The sequence below is a fragment of the Chiloscyllium plagiosum genome, chromosome 17 (assembly GCF_004010195.1).
Source record: "Chiloscyllium plagiosum isolate BGI_BamShark_2017 chromosome 17, ASM401019v2, whole genome shotgun sequence".
NCBI classification, from domain to species: Eukaryota; Metazoa; Chordata; class Chondrichthyes; order Orectolobiformes; family Hemiscylliidae; genus Chiloscyllium; species Chiloscyllium plagiosum.
The window spans coordinates 68,285,134-68,302,768 of record NC_057726.1 but is presented as its reverse complement, the minus strand read 5'-3'; the positions used below and the strand labels follow the sequence as shown (position 1 = coordinate 68,302,768).

Genomic DNA, 17,635 nt, shown 5'->3' with positions numbered 1-17,635 from the left:
TCCAATTGTCATGACTTCTGACCACTAAATAGCCAATTTGTGGGTGTTCCCGACATAGTACAAGCTTCAAACCTGCAGTGTAAACTGACAATGAGATCATGAAACTGCCCAGGGAGTCTCTTGCCAAGATACCAAGGCATGCTGGGTAATCTTCTGTGAAAAAAGCCACAAATCAAGCTTGATGGCAATTAGTTTTAGTAAGGTAGCTGATCCACAGTTAACCCAATCAGGACCTCTTAATCAAACCTAATGTTTCTCACCAGAATATTAGTCAAATATTAGTTACCTCAGGTACAAGAATGGAAAGGGTTAAAATTGAAAGAGTGTTATTTAGAAGGATTACTGTAATTAAAGTTGGAAAGCTCCCAATGGATGGAATCCATTGGAGGATGAACATAGGGACATACAAGTTAAGGGTAGGAGTAGGCCAGTCTGATCCTTGATCCTGCCATTAACTAAGATTATGACTGATCTGATTATTCCATGATCCAGTCTACCTGCTGGTTTACCCTTTTTACCTGCTTGCTTAACAAGAATCAATCTTCCTCTGTTTTAAAAATACCCAAAGACTTTGTTTCCACCATCTTCTCAGAAAAACAGTTCACTCTTCTGTGAGAAAAAAATTCTGCTTTAAATGATTGACTCCTTATTTTTAAACAGTGACCTCTGATTCTCCCACACAGGACACATCCTTTTCATATGCACCCTGTCCAGACCCCCTCGGGATCTTGTATGTTGCAATCAGATCATCTGTTATGGTTCTAAACTCCAGCATTCACAAGTCTAGCCTTTTGTCATAAGAAAACCTACCTATTCCATGTTTTAGTCGAGTAAACCTTCTCTGAATTATATCCAGTACATTTGCATTCTTCATTAAAGCGCAGTGCTCCAGATGTGGTCTCATCCATGCCCCATAACTGAAGCATAATACTTCCTACTTTTGTATTCAATTGCCCTCACAATAAAACATAACTTTTCTTTAGCCTTCCTAATTACTTGCTGTACTTGCATTCGAACCTTTTGTGATCCATGCACAGATACCTCTTTGTCTCAGAACTCTGCAATCTTTCACCAGTTAAATAACATACTTTTTTCTTATTCTTCTTGCCAATATGGATAACTTACATTTTCTGCATTTTACTCCATTTGCTAGATCTTTTCCCATTCACTTAACCCGACTGATTCCCTTTGAAGCCTCCTTATGTCCTCACTGCAACTTATTTTATTACCTATCTTTCTGTCATCAGTAAATTTGGAAACCATATCTTCATTCAAGTCATTTGTACAAATGTACAGGTGGCATGGTGGCTCAGTGGTTAACACTATTGCCTCACAGCACCAGGGTCCCAGGTTCTATTCCAGCCTCGGGCAACTGTCTGTGTGGAGTTTGCACATTCTCCCGTGTCTGTGTGGGTTTCCTCCGGGTGCTCGGGTTTCCTCCCACAGTCCAAAGATGTGCAGGTCAGGTGGATTGGCCGTGTTAAATTGCCCATATTGTTAGGTGCATTAGTCAGAGGGAAATGGGTCTGGGTAGGTTACTGTTTGGAGGGTCGGTGTGGACTGGCTGGGCCGAAAGGCCTGTTTTCACACTGTAGAGTATCTATCTGAAGAAAATTGTAAAAGGTTGAAGCCCCTGACTGATCCCTATGGCATACCACTCATTACATGTTGCCACCAAAAAATTACTCATTTATGCCTATTCTTTGTTTCCCACTAACCAGCCAACCTTTTATCCATGCCAATGTATTACCTGTTATACCATATGATTTTCTTTCCTGTAATAACCTGTGATGTAGCAACTTATCAAATGTTTTCTGGAAATCCTCGTACAGTAGATCCACCAGTACTTCTTTACTTAGAGTACATGTAACTTTCTCAAAAAATTCCAATAAATTGGTTAAACAAGATTTCCTTTTCACAAAACCATGCTGGCTCAGCCTGATTGCCTTTAACCTTGGTAAATGCCTTGCTATAATGTCTTTCATAATAGCTTTTAACATTTATACCATGAAATTAATAGGACTTGCAGTTTCTTGCTTCTGTCTCCCCCACTTTTTGAATGAAGTAACTGCATTCACTACTTTCCCAATCTAAAGGAAGCTTTCCCAAATATAGGGTGTTTGGGGGAAGAGAAGAACACATCAGCTATCTCAGTAGCTATGTCTTTCCTTGTCAGTCCATAGCTTCAACAATTTGCTTAGCTCCACTTCCCTCATGAAAGTAATTTTTTTGCATTTTGCTATTCTGTCCATTTCCGAACTTACAGCTATTTCTGAGATATTACTTGTATTCTCTAAAGTGAATTCTGAAACAAAGTACCTCTTCAATTCGTCTGCCAACTCTGTGTTTTTCATTATTTATTCCCTAGACTTAATTTCTACAGGATGATTACTCATTTTGTTAACTCATTTAATTTTTAAAAAAATTGTAAATATGTTTTATCTCTTCTAGTTCACATTTTCTTGTACTCTAAATTTTCCCTCTTCAGTAATTACTATGATTCCAGTTGGTGATCATACCAGACAGAAGAAAGTGAGGACTGCAGATGCTGGAGATCAGAGCTGAAAATGTGTTGCTGGAAAAGCGCAGCAGGTCAGGCAGCATCCAAGGAGCAGGAGAATCGACGTTTCGGGCATAAGCCCTTCTTCAGGATTCCTGAAGAAGGGCTTATGCCCGAAACATCGATTCTCCTGTTCCCTGGATGCTGCCTGACCTGCTGCGCTTTTCCAGAAACACATTTTCAGATCATACCAGACAGGCCTGATCCCAGAGTGAAACCTGTTTGATAGGCCAAAAGTTATAGATGCAATACAGTTTACACTTAAAACACATTTGGACAGGTACATGAATAGGAAAGGTTGAGAGGGATGTGGACCAAACAAAGGCAAGTGGGATGAGTTGAGTTTGGGAAGCTTGGTTAGCATCAACAGTTGGACCAAAGGGTCTGTTTCCAAGTTGTACAACTCTATGACTAATTTGGCTACCATGGTGTTCCATCATTGAACATTTTCATACAAGAAACTACAAAAGTATTTTTAACAAAGAAGTATCAAAGTTTATTACACACAAAAAGGGAAATACACCATTTTACATGATATAAGTAGTATTTGAAATGGTTTTACGATAAATAATCGAAATAAGGATTCAACTCTTTTACTTTTACAACAACCTTACAGACACATGAACCTCAGTGAATGCTCACCATGTTTCCACATTAAAGATTTTTGTTCAGTTGACATGGGTATAACTGGTTTCTTTTCAGCAAACCTCTACATGCGCTCAATGCTATCTTCATTCATTTATTCCTCTTCATGAGATACTTAAACAAAGTGCTAATGTTACTTCTTAATATAGGTTTCTTAAACACCTCTTCCATAGTATTCTGTTTCTGCAGCTTTCTCCTCCTGGTAATAAGTCCTCAGGACTGCTTGTCTCATCAAATTACTTTGAAAACTTCTAAGGTAACAGCACCTTGATGCCAAAGATCTGTTCTGTCTGACAGAAACCTGTACATACAATAAATAAAGCTTCTTTCTTAAAAAAAAACTAGGTTCTGCTTATTTCTGCCTCTGTCTCTCAATGTCATAGGGCACCTTGCTGCTCGACAATAGCCCTGCTTTTTCTCCTTTCTACTCTTTGTTTCCTAAAGCATCAAAATACTCATCTCAATGAGTTTTAAAAGCTCAATTTAAATGCAAGTAAACTAATTTCCAGACACGTAGGGACCACTCCGAACTCAAAAATGAAGTGTTTCTTTTCATAACCTACATAAAATAGAAATACAATTTTGATTTAAAGGTATTCTCTCTCGAATTCAAGTTTCCAATAAGTAATACCCATGAACTTTCATCATATTCATTTTTAGTATTTCTTTGTTGGTTTTCATATTTTGTTCGATTTTCTCGCCACTTTGGTGCAATAAAGTGCCTTTTCTTTTAAATAGATAATCTCTTTTTAATTAACTAGTGATGATGGATTCTCTACTCAGAATTTTGCTTACTCATTGGAATGTATCCATTCTGTATATTCTAAGATATTATCTTAAATGCATGTATTTAAGAAATCTATGTTAAAAAGTTAGCATTAGCACTTTGTTTAAGGTTCTCATGAAGAGACATGAATGAAAGAAGATAGCATTGAGTGAACGTAGAGGCTTGCTGGAAATAAACCAATTTCATATACCCATGTCAACTGAATAAGGAGCAATTCCATTGACCTATCCCTCATCCCCATTTGCCAGTTCATTTTAGCTGGCTAGAGTCATATGACACAGAAACAGGCTCTTTGGTCCAAAATATCAAAGCCAACCAAGCTTTCCAAACTAAACAAGTCCCATTTGCCTGCGTTTGGCCCATATCCCTCTAAACCTTTCCTATTAATGTACCTATCCAAATGCCTTTGAAAAGTTGTAACTGTACCTGCATCTACCACTTCCTTTGGTAGTTCATTCCAGATATCCTCTGTGTGAACATGTTTGCCATCATCATTGTCTTTACTTATGTTTAAAATAAGAGTTTGGTACCCACTCCAACTGTCCCTCCAACTGAATGTGAAATTCAATAACATTACAGTTCCTTCTGCCTAACAGAACCTTTACTGTGAGATAACTAATTAATTCTAACACAATGTATATTGTGTAACCTAGTATAACCTGCTGTATAACCAGAACATACTGTCCTAAGAAACTATCCTAAACATTGTGAATTTCTAATCCAGGCTACTTTTGCTCACCTGATTTTTCCAATCTACATGTAGACTAAGATTTCCACGATATTGCCATACATATCTGATGAGCTCTTGTAATTGCTTCTTTCATACTTTACCCTACCATGTGGTTACTGTTAGGATGCCTGTACAACACTCCCATATGCCACTTCTTGCATCTACCCTTTCTCATCCCTACCCAAACCACCTCTACATGTTGGTTTCCTGAATGTGGGCCATTTCTTATGACTGTGTGAATACCATCCTTAATTAACCCCACCACCTTTTCCTAGTGCCCTGTGCTGCCTTAATGTCATGCATCTTTCAATATTCAGGTCACAATTCATGTCATAATTTGATGACTAGCTCCTCTTGCTGGCTATGCAAAACATTTTTTCTTGTCATGTCTACGTTATTGGTGACTACAGGGATAACTATGACTGAATCTCCCCTCCCAACTCTAAGTTTCTCTCCACCCGTTGGCACCGGACAAGCAGCACAGACTTCTAAACTAATGCTCTTTTCTGCAGAGAATGGTGCAAATCCCCTTTACTAATCGGTCCCCTGTTTATGCGATATTCCATTTTGCTATCCCCCCACTTGAACAGCTTCCATAAAGCCATCATCAGTTAGCTCGCCCATCCTGCAGCCCTCACCCTCATACAAACACACTGAAAAAACCACTGAAGGGAGAAAATTGTGGAGATATTGGTCATAATCCCCCCGATCATACTTGGATACAGAGTGGACGCAATTTGAATGTGGTGTGCTGCAGTGTGGGAAGCCAAGAAAATAATTGCTGCAGCAGAAAACTATTTGCAAGAGTGAATTTCTTGAAATTAAAGAAGGTACATTTTATACCACTATATTACTACTAAATATATTACCATTCGGTTCACATGTTACCTGGGCAGGTAAGGTACCATCATTTTTGAGGACAACAGGCAGCTTCTCTGTTCGACCTAACAGTAGACGTGAGTAGATTAGCAGTGGGTTCCCTTTCTTATTGCGCAGCATAGGCTGCAGGACGTTGATCCGGGGCAGGTTCCCATCTCCAATGATATCAAATACCAAGGACTTTGACTTAGGAACACTGGAAAACAAAAGATGAGAAAGGAATGCAGTCTTCCCTAAGAAAATAGTACAAAGCTATAGTAAATTCAGATATTTAATCTGTGGATATACAACTCCATTCATTCTGCAATGCTAATCTTGCAAACACTTGTAAAAATAATTGGATTTTTACTTTGTATAGTTAGATTTTGCAATTTCTCCTTTTTTTTTTAAAACTTACAGGTCCATTGTTTTATGTATGGCAGCATCGACCCACACCCTCACCTGGGCCAATATTTCTTGTGTGTGTGCAGATAGTGGGAGCAAGTTAGATTAATGACAGATCCTGCACTGCTGCAGAATTGTGCCTGTATCAGACACAACTTTTACCTTTTCCCAATCTAGGATATGAGCCATTATGCTCATTTGTAAATCACCAGGACCTTTGCAGGTCATTTCAGGAAGCAAACTGTTGAGTGTGTGGTGCTGGAAAAGCACAGCAGGTCAGGCAGCATCCCAGGAACAGGAGAATTGACGTTTCGGCAGAAGCCCTTCATCAGGAATGGCAGGCACTGAGGAAGGAGATGTGGTTGTGGTAGCGAGTCTGCTTCAGGATGTGGCTGAAAAATTTCAGGGCTGGGGGGGGGTGCAATGAGTGAGGGACTCACTCAGATCCTTGTGTAGAGAGGAGGCGAACTTCTTCAAAGTAGGCATCCTTGGAAGATGAAGGATGAAGGACTTATGCCCGAAACGTCGATTCTCCTGCTCCTGGGATGCTGCCTGACCTGCTGTGCTTTCCTGGTACCCCAGACTCGACTCTGATCTCCAGAATCTGCAGTCCTCACTTTCTCCTAATTCCTATGGAGTCTGTTATGTCAGTGATTCCACAGGGTCCTCATATGCCACTCCCATCCACTCTGCAGAAATGGCTGCCCCCAGGCCAATAGATTTAGATGAGGCTACAAATAGGTACCACCACTCATAAAACAAGAGATTTAAAAAGGTGCCAATTCCAACAAAAACAGGAAAGAGAAATCTCAACTGTAAGCAGCAAGAATTTAAACATTGGTTCTGTCCTAATTTATGAATCAAGCCACAAAGTAAATACCAGCCCACTCTGGCAGTAAGTTCAACATTCACAATATTGTCTGTGAAGAAAGCTTTCACAATTTGTTTCCTTTGATCTGACTTTTGTTTTATGCCCCTTGATATGAACTCACCTGCAAGTGAAAACAATTTCTGTACATCTACTCTATCAAATGCTTTCATACTTTTAAATCATCTGAAGGCTCCTCTTGGTCTCTTCTTTTCTGGTATCAGCCAGCTCTAAGGTTCCTGGTTACAGTAACTATCACTGTGGGAACATTCACTTCTGGCTCAATATCTTTATCTGTTGTATGATGACCAGAACTGCGCAGGGGCAGGGACTGCACTGTGAAATTGACCCACGTATGATTCTTTTGATGAAGGCAGCATGCAAACTTTGAGTAGTCTGCTCTTTTGATGGAATGTAATCCAGTAATATGTAACCACATGCAGTTAGTTAGTAGCATGCCCCCACAGATGACCCAAATTTACGTGAGGTGAGAAACTCTTAAAGGGGTGCATCAGTGTAGGTGGAGCAGGTACACAATGCATCTGGGTAAGAGCTTCCAACCTGTTAGAGAGTAACAAATAGGACTGTCAGGGATGGGGTGTAGCCGGGGTTTGCTCTGTGCATAATGTCTTTGAGACGTATGGGAAAAGGAGATTGTGGATGCTGTTTTTTACAATCAATGTCATTTAGTAGAATGTCTCATCCCCAAAAATTTCAAACAATCACCCATACAAAGCTTGGCTATTGACGTGAATGGTGCTAGATCTTTTCTGCAAGCCTAAAGTCTCACTCCCTCCCTGCCCATGAGGCAGTGACAGTGGAGAAGACACACTATCCTCCTCCTTTGGAGCATATCTTTCTTAAAGAGGTCTGAAAATATGTGTTTTGTCGAGGTTCATTCAAAATCCAAAGTAGCAAACTACTGCATCCACATCTTGGAGCTGTTTGTTTTATCAGAACTTTTGAAGTGTGTATTAATTCCTTCAGCACCTGCCATAACTTTACCTGTAGACTTACATCATGCTATCAGTCACTAAACCCTTCTGCAGAGGCAGCTACAGCCAGTAAATATCAATCAGCAGATAACCTGAAAGTAGTTGCTGCGGGCGAACTTGTGTTCAACTGTCTGTATTCGAAAGGTGTTAGCTGCAGCTGTGAGCTCAAATAGGCAGTGTCAAACCAGTATTTCACACTGACTGACATTATGATCTGTCCATTCTGAAGACTTCAGGCATATGCTGTCAGTGCAAGGGAATAGCCAATAGCACTGGACACACGTGCATCAGATGTGTTTGCACCTTCCAGATCCAATATTGGAACAAAAATAGTACCCAGAATTTACATAATCAAATTTCACTTGAGTAATGGGAATCCTAGTTTTATCTCTTGCATTTTAAAAGTAATTTTGCTGAAGAGTTGTTGCTTTTTTATTGTCCTTTCTCTTTATTTAGAGTGTCATACAGTTTTTTGACATTCCTGGTCATGTCGAATGTCATTGTATCATTTTTATTTTTATTCATTTGCGGGATGTTGGTGTCGCTGGCTGGCCAGCATTTACTGCCCACTCTTGGTGGTGGACATTGAAATCTCCCAGCAGAGTGCACTTTGTGCCTCTGTTATCCTCAGTGTTTCCTCCATTATGAGGGAGAACTGATTTATCAGCTGAGGGAGAGCAGTTGCCCTTGAGAAGGTGGTGATGAGCTGCCTTCTTGAACTGCTGCAGTTCAACTGCTGTGGGTTGACCATTAGAGCGGGGATTCCAGGATGTTGACCCATCAATAGTGGAAGAACAGCGATATACTTCCAAGTTAGGGTGATGAGTGGCTTGCAGGGGAACTTGAAGGTGGTGGTGTTTCCATGTACCTGCTACCCTTGTCCTTCCAGATGAAAGTAGCCATGGGTTTGGAAGGTGCTGTCTGGAGATCTTTCGTGAATTTCTGCAATGCCTCTTCTAGATAGTACACCCTGCTGTTACTGACTATCAATGCTAGAAGGAATGGATGCTTGTGAGTGTAGTGTGAAGCAAGCAGCTGCTTTGTCCTGGATGGTTAAGCTTCTTGAGTGTTGTTGGAGCTGCACCCATCTAGACAAGTGGGGAGTATTCCATTACACTTCTGACTTGTGCCTTGTACCTTGTAGACAATGGACAGGCTTTGGGGAATTAGAAGGTGAGTTCCTTGTTGCAGTATTCCTAGCCTCTGCTCGTGTAGCTACTGTGCCTGTGTGGCAAAGTTCAGTTGAGTTTCTGATCAACAGTGACCCCCAGAATGTTGATATTGGGGGATTCAGAGATGATAACACCATTGAATGTCAAGGGGCAGTGGTTACAATGTCCCTTATTGGTGATGATCAGAGCCTCGCATTTGTGTGGCACAAATGTTACTTGCCACTAAGCCTAGTTATAGTCCAGATCTTGTTGCATTTGAATGTGGTCTGCTTCTGTATCTGAGGAATCACAAATGGTGCTCCATTGCACAATCATCAGCAAACATCCCCACTGCTGACTTATGATGATGGGAAGGTCATTGATAAAGCAGCTGAAGCTGATTGGGCCGAGGACACTAACCTGGGGGACTTCTGCAGAAATGTGCCAGAGCTGAAATGACTGTGTCAACAACCATGAATATTTTCCTGTGTGCCAGGTATGTCTTCAACCAGTGTAGAGTTGGCTTCTGACCCATTGATTCCAGCTTTGCTCGAGCTCCATGCTGCCACACTCAGGCGAATGCACCTTTGATGTCAAGGGCTGTCACTCTCATCTCACCTCTGGAATTCAGCTTTGTCCATGTTTGAACCAAGGCTGTAATGAGGTCAGGAGCTGAGTGGTCCTTGCAGAACCCAAACTGAGCATCACTGAGGGGTACTGTTTAATAGCAGTATTGATGACACCTCCCATCACTTTACTGATGATCAAGACTGGATTGATGGACTGGTAATTGACTGGGTTGGATTTGTCCTGCTTCTTATGTACAGAACATACCTGGGCAATTTTCCACATTGTTGGGCAGATGCCAGTGTTGTAATTAGATTGGAAGAGATGATCAAAGGGAGAGCAAGTTCTGGAGCATAAGCCTTCAGTAATGTTGCCGGAATGTTGTCAGGGCCCATAGTCCTCACAGTGTCCAGCATCTAGAACTGTTTCTTGATATCACATGGAGTGAATCAAATTGGGTGAAGACTGATATGGGGACCACTAGAGGAGACCGAGATGAATCATCCAATCGGCACTTCGAACTGAAGATTTCTTCTAATGCTTTAGCTTTATCTTTTGCACTTCCACCACTGAGGATGGGGATTGTGTATTGTTTAATTATCCACCATTGTTCATGAGTGGATGTGGCAGGACTGCAGAACTTCGAGCTGATCTGTTGGTTGGGGGACCGCTTAGCTCTGTCTATCACTTGCTGCTTAAACTGTTTGGCACACAAGTAGCCTGTTTGGTAGCTTCACCAGGGTGACAGTTGATTTTCAGGCATTCCTGGTGCTGCTCCTGGCATGCCCTCCTGCACTCTTCATTGAACCAAGGTTGTTCCCCTGGCTTGATGGTAATGATTGCGTGGGGGATAAACCATGAAGTTGTAGGTTGTGCTGGAGTACATTTCTGCTGTTGGTGATGGCCCACAATACCTCATGGATGCCCAGTCTTGAGCTGATAGACCTGTTTAAGTCTGTCCAATTTAGCACAGTGATAGTGCTACACAACACAATGGAGAGTACTCTCAATGTGAAGGCAGGACTTCGTACCACAAGGACTGTGCGGTCGTCACTCTTACTGATACTGTCATGGACAGATGCTTCTGCAGCTGGCAGATTAGTAAGGATGAGGTCAAGTATTTTCCCTCTTGTTGGTTCCCTCACTACCTGTTGCACAGCCAGTCTAGTAGCTATGTCCTTTAGAACCCAACCACTTTGAACAGTAGTACTGCTGCACAGCCACTTAGAATCAGAATCTCTACAGTATGGAAACAGGCCCTTTGGCCCAACAAGTCCACACCGAACATCCGAAGAGTATCCCACCCTGACCCATTCCTCTATATTTACCCGACTAATGCACCTAACCTATACATCCCTGAGCACTATGGGCAATGTAGCATGGGCAATTCACCTAATCTGCACATCTTTAGATTGTAGGAGGAAACAGGAGCACCAGAGGAAACCCACGCAGACACAGGGAGAATGTGCAAACTCCACACACTCTTGGAGGTCGACATTGAAATCCCTCACCCAGAATACATTTTGTACCCTTGTCATCCTAAGTGGTTCCTCCTAGTGGTTCCTCCTAGGGAGGATGATATATGGTAATCAGCAGAATGATTCCTTGCCCTGAACATTAGCTGAGTTTTTCGATTAATAGTCTAGCAACAAGGCCACCAGGTCATTGTGACCCCTTGTGTCACTGTATTTTCAGAGGCCTCCTGACTGTGGTACTAGAGTTGGCATCAATGTGTTTGCATTCTGCAGCTGAATATCATGATTCCTTTTTTAAACAATTTTTTTTTTGTTCAGGTACCTGTATAAGCCAAGCGTCTGCTCTATATTCCTCTACAGGGAAGACAATGGAGGATGTGAACGTTCAATGTGTAGTACTGTAAATTTATCTGCAGACTTCCCTGAAAGCAAGAAGCTGTTTTTTCTCACTGAAACTTTCCTTGTTTGGGTTTGCATGTTATTTCAGCTCAAAATGCACAGTACTACACAGGTATGGCATAGTATTTCAATTTTTGACATTGGCTTTTTCAGGCAAAAATTACCCTCAAGAACCTAACTGTGGCTTTAGTACTGACTCATGTCAAAACTATGCTTTACTTTTAGTTATTTCACTTAAGGTCTTCACAATTGCAAGCCAACTTTAAGTAAGGACACCCTGTATGCTTAATCAAGATTCAATGTACATTTAATAATAGCTCCCCAACCTGGTAGTCAATGCAAATTAACCTCTGTAGTTTGTTTGTCCTTTGTATGTCTTTTTCAACTTAGTTACTTTAAATAAGTTATGTATATCAAATGTATTTTTTGCTCTGTCCCGACAATTGTAATTATATAATGTCCATAGACAATGCTATACCCAGGTGTTGGTTCCACGACAGCTTCGAAAATGCACTGGTAATTCTGCATAGTCTGAGGAGTGAACGTTACAACCACAAATTTGTGGTCATAGCTCGGGATGTTCATTCGGGTGGGTGTCACATCAAAAATATCAGTAATGCGAGCAGCAGCCTGAAAAACAAACAGTGAACCAAACATTAGCAGTGAAAGTACAATTCTAACGACTAGGCAAAAGTCACCGAATTTGAAATAAAACACAGGAAAGACGATATCCTCAGCAGCGTTTGCAGAGAAAACTGAGCTAAGGAGGCAGAGTTTGGTGTCCCAATTGGTGTGGGATAGATGTGGAAATGAGCAAAGTTGAAGCACTGGGAATGGAACTGCCCACAGGCCCCATATAATGTCCCATTAGCAGGAGACGTTCAGGGTATCACTCTGTAGTCACATCCTGTGACATGGGGTCACCATCAACCAGTTCCTGATGAAGGGCTCCTGCCCGAAACGTCAACTTTCCTCCTCTTTGGATGCTGCCTGACCGGCTGTGCTTTATCAGTACCACTCTAATCTTGACACCATCGACCAGCCTAGGGAAAACTTATATTTAAAATCCGACGTGTTTTCATTGAGTAGTCCATATTTAAATTAGAGTGAAATCAATTGGGACAATACCTTGCAATCTCAGAGGTTATAGTGTACTGTGTTTGAACATCATTGTTGAATTACACTGTGCATTTACCTTATTAGAAACTGGTTTAACGGATACGAGCACATCAGCAGCTACTTTCCCTCCATTGATAATCTTGAAATGAGCTTCAGCTTGATCTCCAACATGTATATTATGGAAAAGGTATCTCTTCTCATCCTCCACATAGACTCCACTGCAAACAATAGACTGCAAGCACTGATGGAGATTAATATTCTGGCAAATATGATGCTCTTCAAAGATGGAAGCAATGTCATCCACCACAATACCTAGACGAACAATGAATACCAATGAGTCTACAGCAAAGGAAGCATAAGCTTAACACAGGTAAGCACATAGCCAACAGGTTACCAAACATCGTCATCTCAAGGAATTTATAAAGCATTTCAGAAATGTAGGAATCAAATTTTTTGTAAATCCTTTTCTCAGCATACCACAAGAAACTTGCAAATATGTTTAACTTATCTTGTTTGTCAAAGAAGAAAGGCAAGAAAAATTAAGAAAACTGTTCATTCACTATGCACTGGTCACAGCATAGACCACTTGTAACAAGATCAGCCAGATGGACCTCACAGAAAATGAGTTACCTGTTTGGAGCTATTAATCTGGTTTAGTCAGGGAGCCCTGGCTGACAGATAAGATAGAAGAATGCCCCTGTGGTTTATGATGAAAGGTAATGATTGGTCATGTGTGCAGAAGTGTGTCAGGCTGGTATGGTGCATGTGTATGAGGCTGTCTTACTAATCCTATAGCCACCCTGAGATAGTGCCGCCTCATTATTGGCACTTCTGCCCCATGCATTGCACTCTTTTCCTCGTTGTCCGCCTTTGTCAGTTTGTTCCTTTGGGGATCCGGGATGAAAGGGGTTGCACCCAGGAGTCCTGCATAATCACAGGTTGCAGTGATTCACAGATTCCCAGTCCAAGTGTTTATTCTGTGAAATCCGTGAACTAAGTACATATTGGTTGTGGGTGTTTGCAACCCCGATTTAGTTATTTGTAAAACCTTTTGCTATGTTTTTGATTGCACTTCAGCCCCATGCTGCTGATCTTTTGGCATCCGGTGCAGATGGGGTTGGGCAGATTGGAGGACTGCTCCTAGGCCTGGCCAGGCTGACTATAAACAGGTGCAGGCAGTCTGCTTGGAGGCGGTCATCTCTGCAGATTGTCTGCCCCTCTTCCGTGGCTATGTTTGAGCCTGGGTTTCCTTGCAGAGAGAGTAATGGGTGTCCATCAATGCTTTCAATGTCTTTAGGAAGAGGTGGGCACCGTGGGGGTGGAGTGCTTTATTTTTCCCTCCAATTCTATCTTAATTTAATCCCTATCCTCCCTCTTCACTTTCTTCATGTAAGCACAGTCTTTATCCAGCTTTGGTTGCTAATGGTTCACTGGCCGCATGGCTGTTGTCCTGGGTGGTGGAAAGTATGGAATAAAGTTTTTTTGCGCAATGGTGTGTTTTACCAAGTTTTTACCACATGCACACACAGACCACGGGCATTGTGGGGAAATATAAGCACTACTACTGTGCTGTGTTAGTGTGGGGAATATATATATATTATATATATTTAAAAAAAGGGGAATCAGAGTCTGCTGATTTCAGGGATTGACTCCAAGCTGAAAGAAAAAAAAATTAACAAAATAGGAGATTCAGAAGTTCTCCTCAGTCTCTGAACTGGCTTTCAGCTAGCTGGCCACAGCCAGTTTACTAAGTGCAGTTGCTGCTGACAAAATAAAAGAAGTGTCAGAGATACTTAGCTGACTCTGAAGAGGCAGTAATAGAGTCAAGGACTGTTCACGTGTAAATAAAGGGTGATCTGGTAACAGGATACCAGCCCCGTGTTGCCGAGAGTAAAACATGTTCTCAAAGAAACCCGCTCGCAGTAGTCTTTGGGTTGGAGTGAGTATTTCTTAAATCATGCCTTTGTTTGGGAAGCTGAACTTGTTTGACCCTGCTGCCAAGGATTGGAGTTGGTATGTGGAAAGAATGCATTATCTTTTCCTGGCAAACAATATTACTGCAGATACTAAGCAACAAGTAATTCTCCTGACAGCCTGTGGAGCTGCAGCTTTTTCTGTTATTTTATTCTGTTAGGAGCCTAACTTTCCCTGAGACACCAGGTACCAAAACCTTTCAAGAATTGATGGATATAGTTAAGGAAGCCAAACCTCTGCTAATTCAAAACCACTATCGTTTTTACTCAGCAATTCAAGAAACAGGAATCCATATTGGGATTTTTGACTAGGTTAAGACGATTGGCAGAAGCATGTGACTTTAGTTTAATTCTTGATGAGATGCTCAGAGACTGTTTGGTATCTGGGATTAATGATGAAACTGTGCCAGAGTACCCATGAGCTGAAGCCCAACTGGACTTTAAACAGGCTTCATCATTGGAAAATGCAGCAAGTGGAGCATCTGAGTTGCAGGATATTCCAATGGAAGTGGACACCCTCACCAGTCCAGCTGAGCTTAGGGAACACCACTTTGATTGCAGGCAATTGCATAGGTTCACTCAGGACTTATCCTGATCAGAAGGACCCCAGATCAGCCCTAACAAAATCCCGAAACAAAGCCAATCCTTGGCCAAACAGTTAAAGGTTTTTTTCAGGATTCTGGCTGACATGTTACATAATTGCTGCTAGCATGCGGACTCGAGATACCTAAAGAGACCTACTATACCTAAGTTGAGTAAGATAACTCAAACGCCGATATCCAAGAGAGTTCATACCTTGGAAAGTCCACCTACATCTTGTTTGGAACAGTTACATTGGTTCTGATTTGAATGTTGCTGAGCAATCAAAATCAACACCTTAAATGGTCAACCAGTTCTAATGACGATTGATACCAGCATAGCCATATCAGTGATCTCTGAACCAGATTTTAACAAAAGTTGCTCTGGAAAGCGGCTCTTAAGGCCAAGGCTTTGACTTAGCTGACCATCTTACTGGAGAGCCTTTACAGATTAAGGGTACACCTTTGGTTCCAGTCTCATACCAAAAGCAGCTGGTTCAGTCACCAATGATTTTAGTAAAAGGCTCAGGCTCAAGCCTGATGAGATGAGATTGGTTGTGAGAGATTCACCTTCATTGGCTCAACATTTTTTAATTGGAAAATGGCTCCTGAGTGAATTCCTAATTAAATACGCGGAGGTCTATCAGGGGACTATCGGGGAGCCAAGGCCACTTTGTATGTTGACCAGGAAACTATTCCATGATTCTGTAAGACCTGCCCAGTGCCACTCTCACAACTTGCCTTTCTATCTATTTTTGTGCCATCTGCAAATTTGGCTATAGTACATTCACTTCCTTCCTCCAAGCCATTAATACTTATTGTAAATAGTAGTGGTCCCTGTGGAATGCCTCTGGTTATAGAGCATCAACCTGAAAAAAACCTGTTATCACCACTCATTATTTCATGTTCATTGGCCAGTTCGTTATCCATGCCTATATACTACCTCCAACACCTTGATATCACATTCGATCAGATATTTCATTGATATGGAGAACAATGATTTTTGCCTTTCCTCTGGTTTCCAGCTCTTTTGTCCTTATTTAGATCAAGGCTGTAATAGGGGCTCTTATCTTATGACTTAATCTTTGAGAGATACCTTGTGGAAGTCCAAATCAAAGCTCCACTCTATCCACTTTGGTTGAGAAAATTTCTAATAAATTAGTCAGACTTGATTTCCCATTTATGAAGCCATGTTGATCTGCTTGATTTGATAATGATTTTCAAAATGAGTTGCTATTACGTCCTTATTATGTTGAGATGGTGATCTACCAGCTTGAATCATTGCAGTGTGGTTGGTCTTGATATAAGCAAGGAACTATGGGGAGGGAGATGCAGGATTTTGACCCAGTTACAGTGAAACAATTCAGTATATCAAACAGCCTCGATTGTCCAAACGAGACAGACAAGGATATTTTATTCGGATAACTGATTGTTCGGTTAACTGATCAGGGTTCACGTTGCGGCGGTAATAGCAGGAACAGGGTCCAGTGGGGACGGTAATAACAGGAACAGGGTCCCGGTGGCGGTAATAGCAGGAACAGGGTCCCTTAGACGGTAATAGCAGGAACAGGGTCCCCGTGACGGTAATAGCAGGAACAGGGTCCCTTTGATGGTAATAGCAGGAACAGGGTCGCCGTGGCGGAAATAGCAGGAACAGGATCCCTGAGGCAGTAATAGCAGGAACAGGATCCCCGTGGTGATGGTAATAGCAGAAACAGGGTCCCCGTGGTGGTAATAGCAGGAACAGGGTCTCTGGTGGCGGTAAACAGCAGGAACAGGGTCTCCGTGGCAGTAATACCAGGAACAGGGTCCCTATAGCGGTAATAGTGGGAACAGGGTCCCCGTGGCGGAAATAGTGGGAACAGGGTCCCCATGATGGTAATAGCAGGAACAGGGACCCCGTGGCGGAAATAGTGGGAACAGGGTCCCCATGATGGTAATAGCAGGAACAGGGACCCCATGGTGGAAATAGTGGGAACAGGGTCCCCGTGGCGGAAATAGTGGGAACAGGGTCCCCATGATGGTAATAGCAGGAACAGGGACCCCGTGGTGGAAATAGTGGGAACAGGGTCCCCATGATGATAATACCAGGAACAGGGACCCCATAGCGGTAATAGCTGGAACAGGGTCCCCGTGGTGACGGTAATAGCGGGAACAGGGTCCCCATGGTGACGGTAATAGCGGGAACAGGATTCTGTGGGGTTGGTAATAGCAGGAACAGAGTCCCGGTGGTGACGGTAATAGCAGGAGCAGTGTCCCCCTGGGGACAGTAATAGCAAGAACAGGGTCCCCGTGACGGTTATAGCAGGAACAGGGTCCCCATGACGGTAATAGCAGGAACAGGGTCATCTGGGGACGGTAATAGCAGGAACAGGATCCCCATGACGGTAATAGCAGGAACAGGATCCCTGTGGTGACGGCAATAGCAGGAACAGGATCCCCATGACGGCAATAGCAGGAGTAGGGTCCCCATGACGGTAATAGCAGGAACAGGGTCCCCGAGGCGGTAACAGCAGGAACAGGGT

General features: G+C 42.3%; 1 protein-coding gene across 2 annotated transcripts in view; it reads right to left on the bottom strand.

Annotated features, from left to right (window-relative positions):
- The window catches only part of hydin (HYDIN axonemal central pair apparatus protein), a 915,145-nt gene that overhangs the window by 153,339 nt on the left and 744,171 nt on the right, over positions 1–17,635 (bottom strand). For both annotated transcript variants that reach the window (XM_043707374.1, XM_043707375.1), the window contains 3 exons: positions 12,636–12,871; positions 11,919–12,070; positions 5,611–5,797 (listed from right to left, as the gene is read on the bottom strand). In XM_043707374.1, coding sequence (XP_043563309.1) covers positions 5,611–5,797; positions 11,919–12,070; positions 12,636–12,871 — 575 coding nt within the window. The remainder of the gene's footprint in view (positions 1–5,610; positions 5,798–11,918; positions 12,071–12,635; positions 12,872–17,635) is intronic.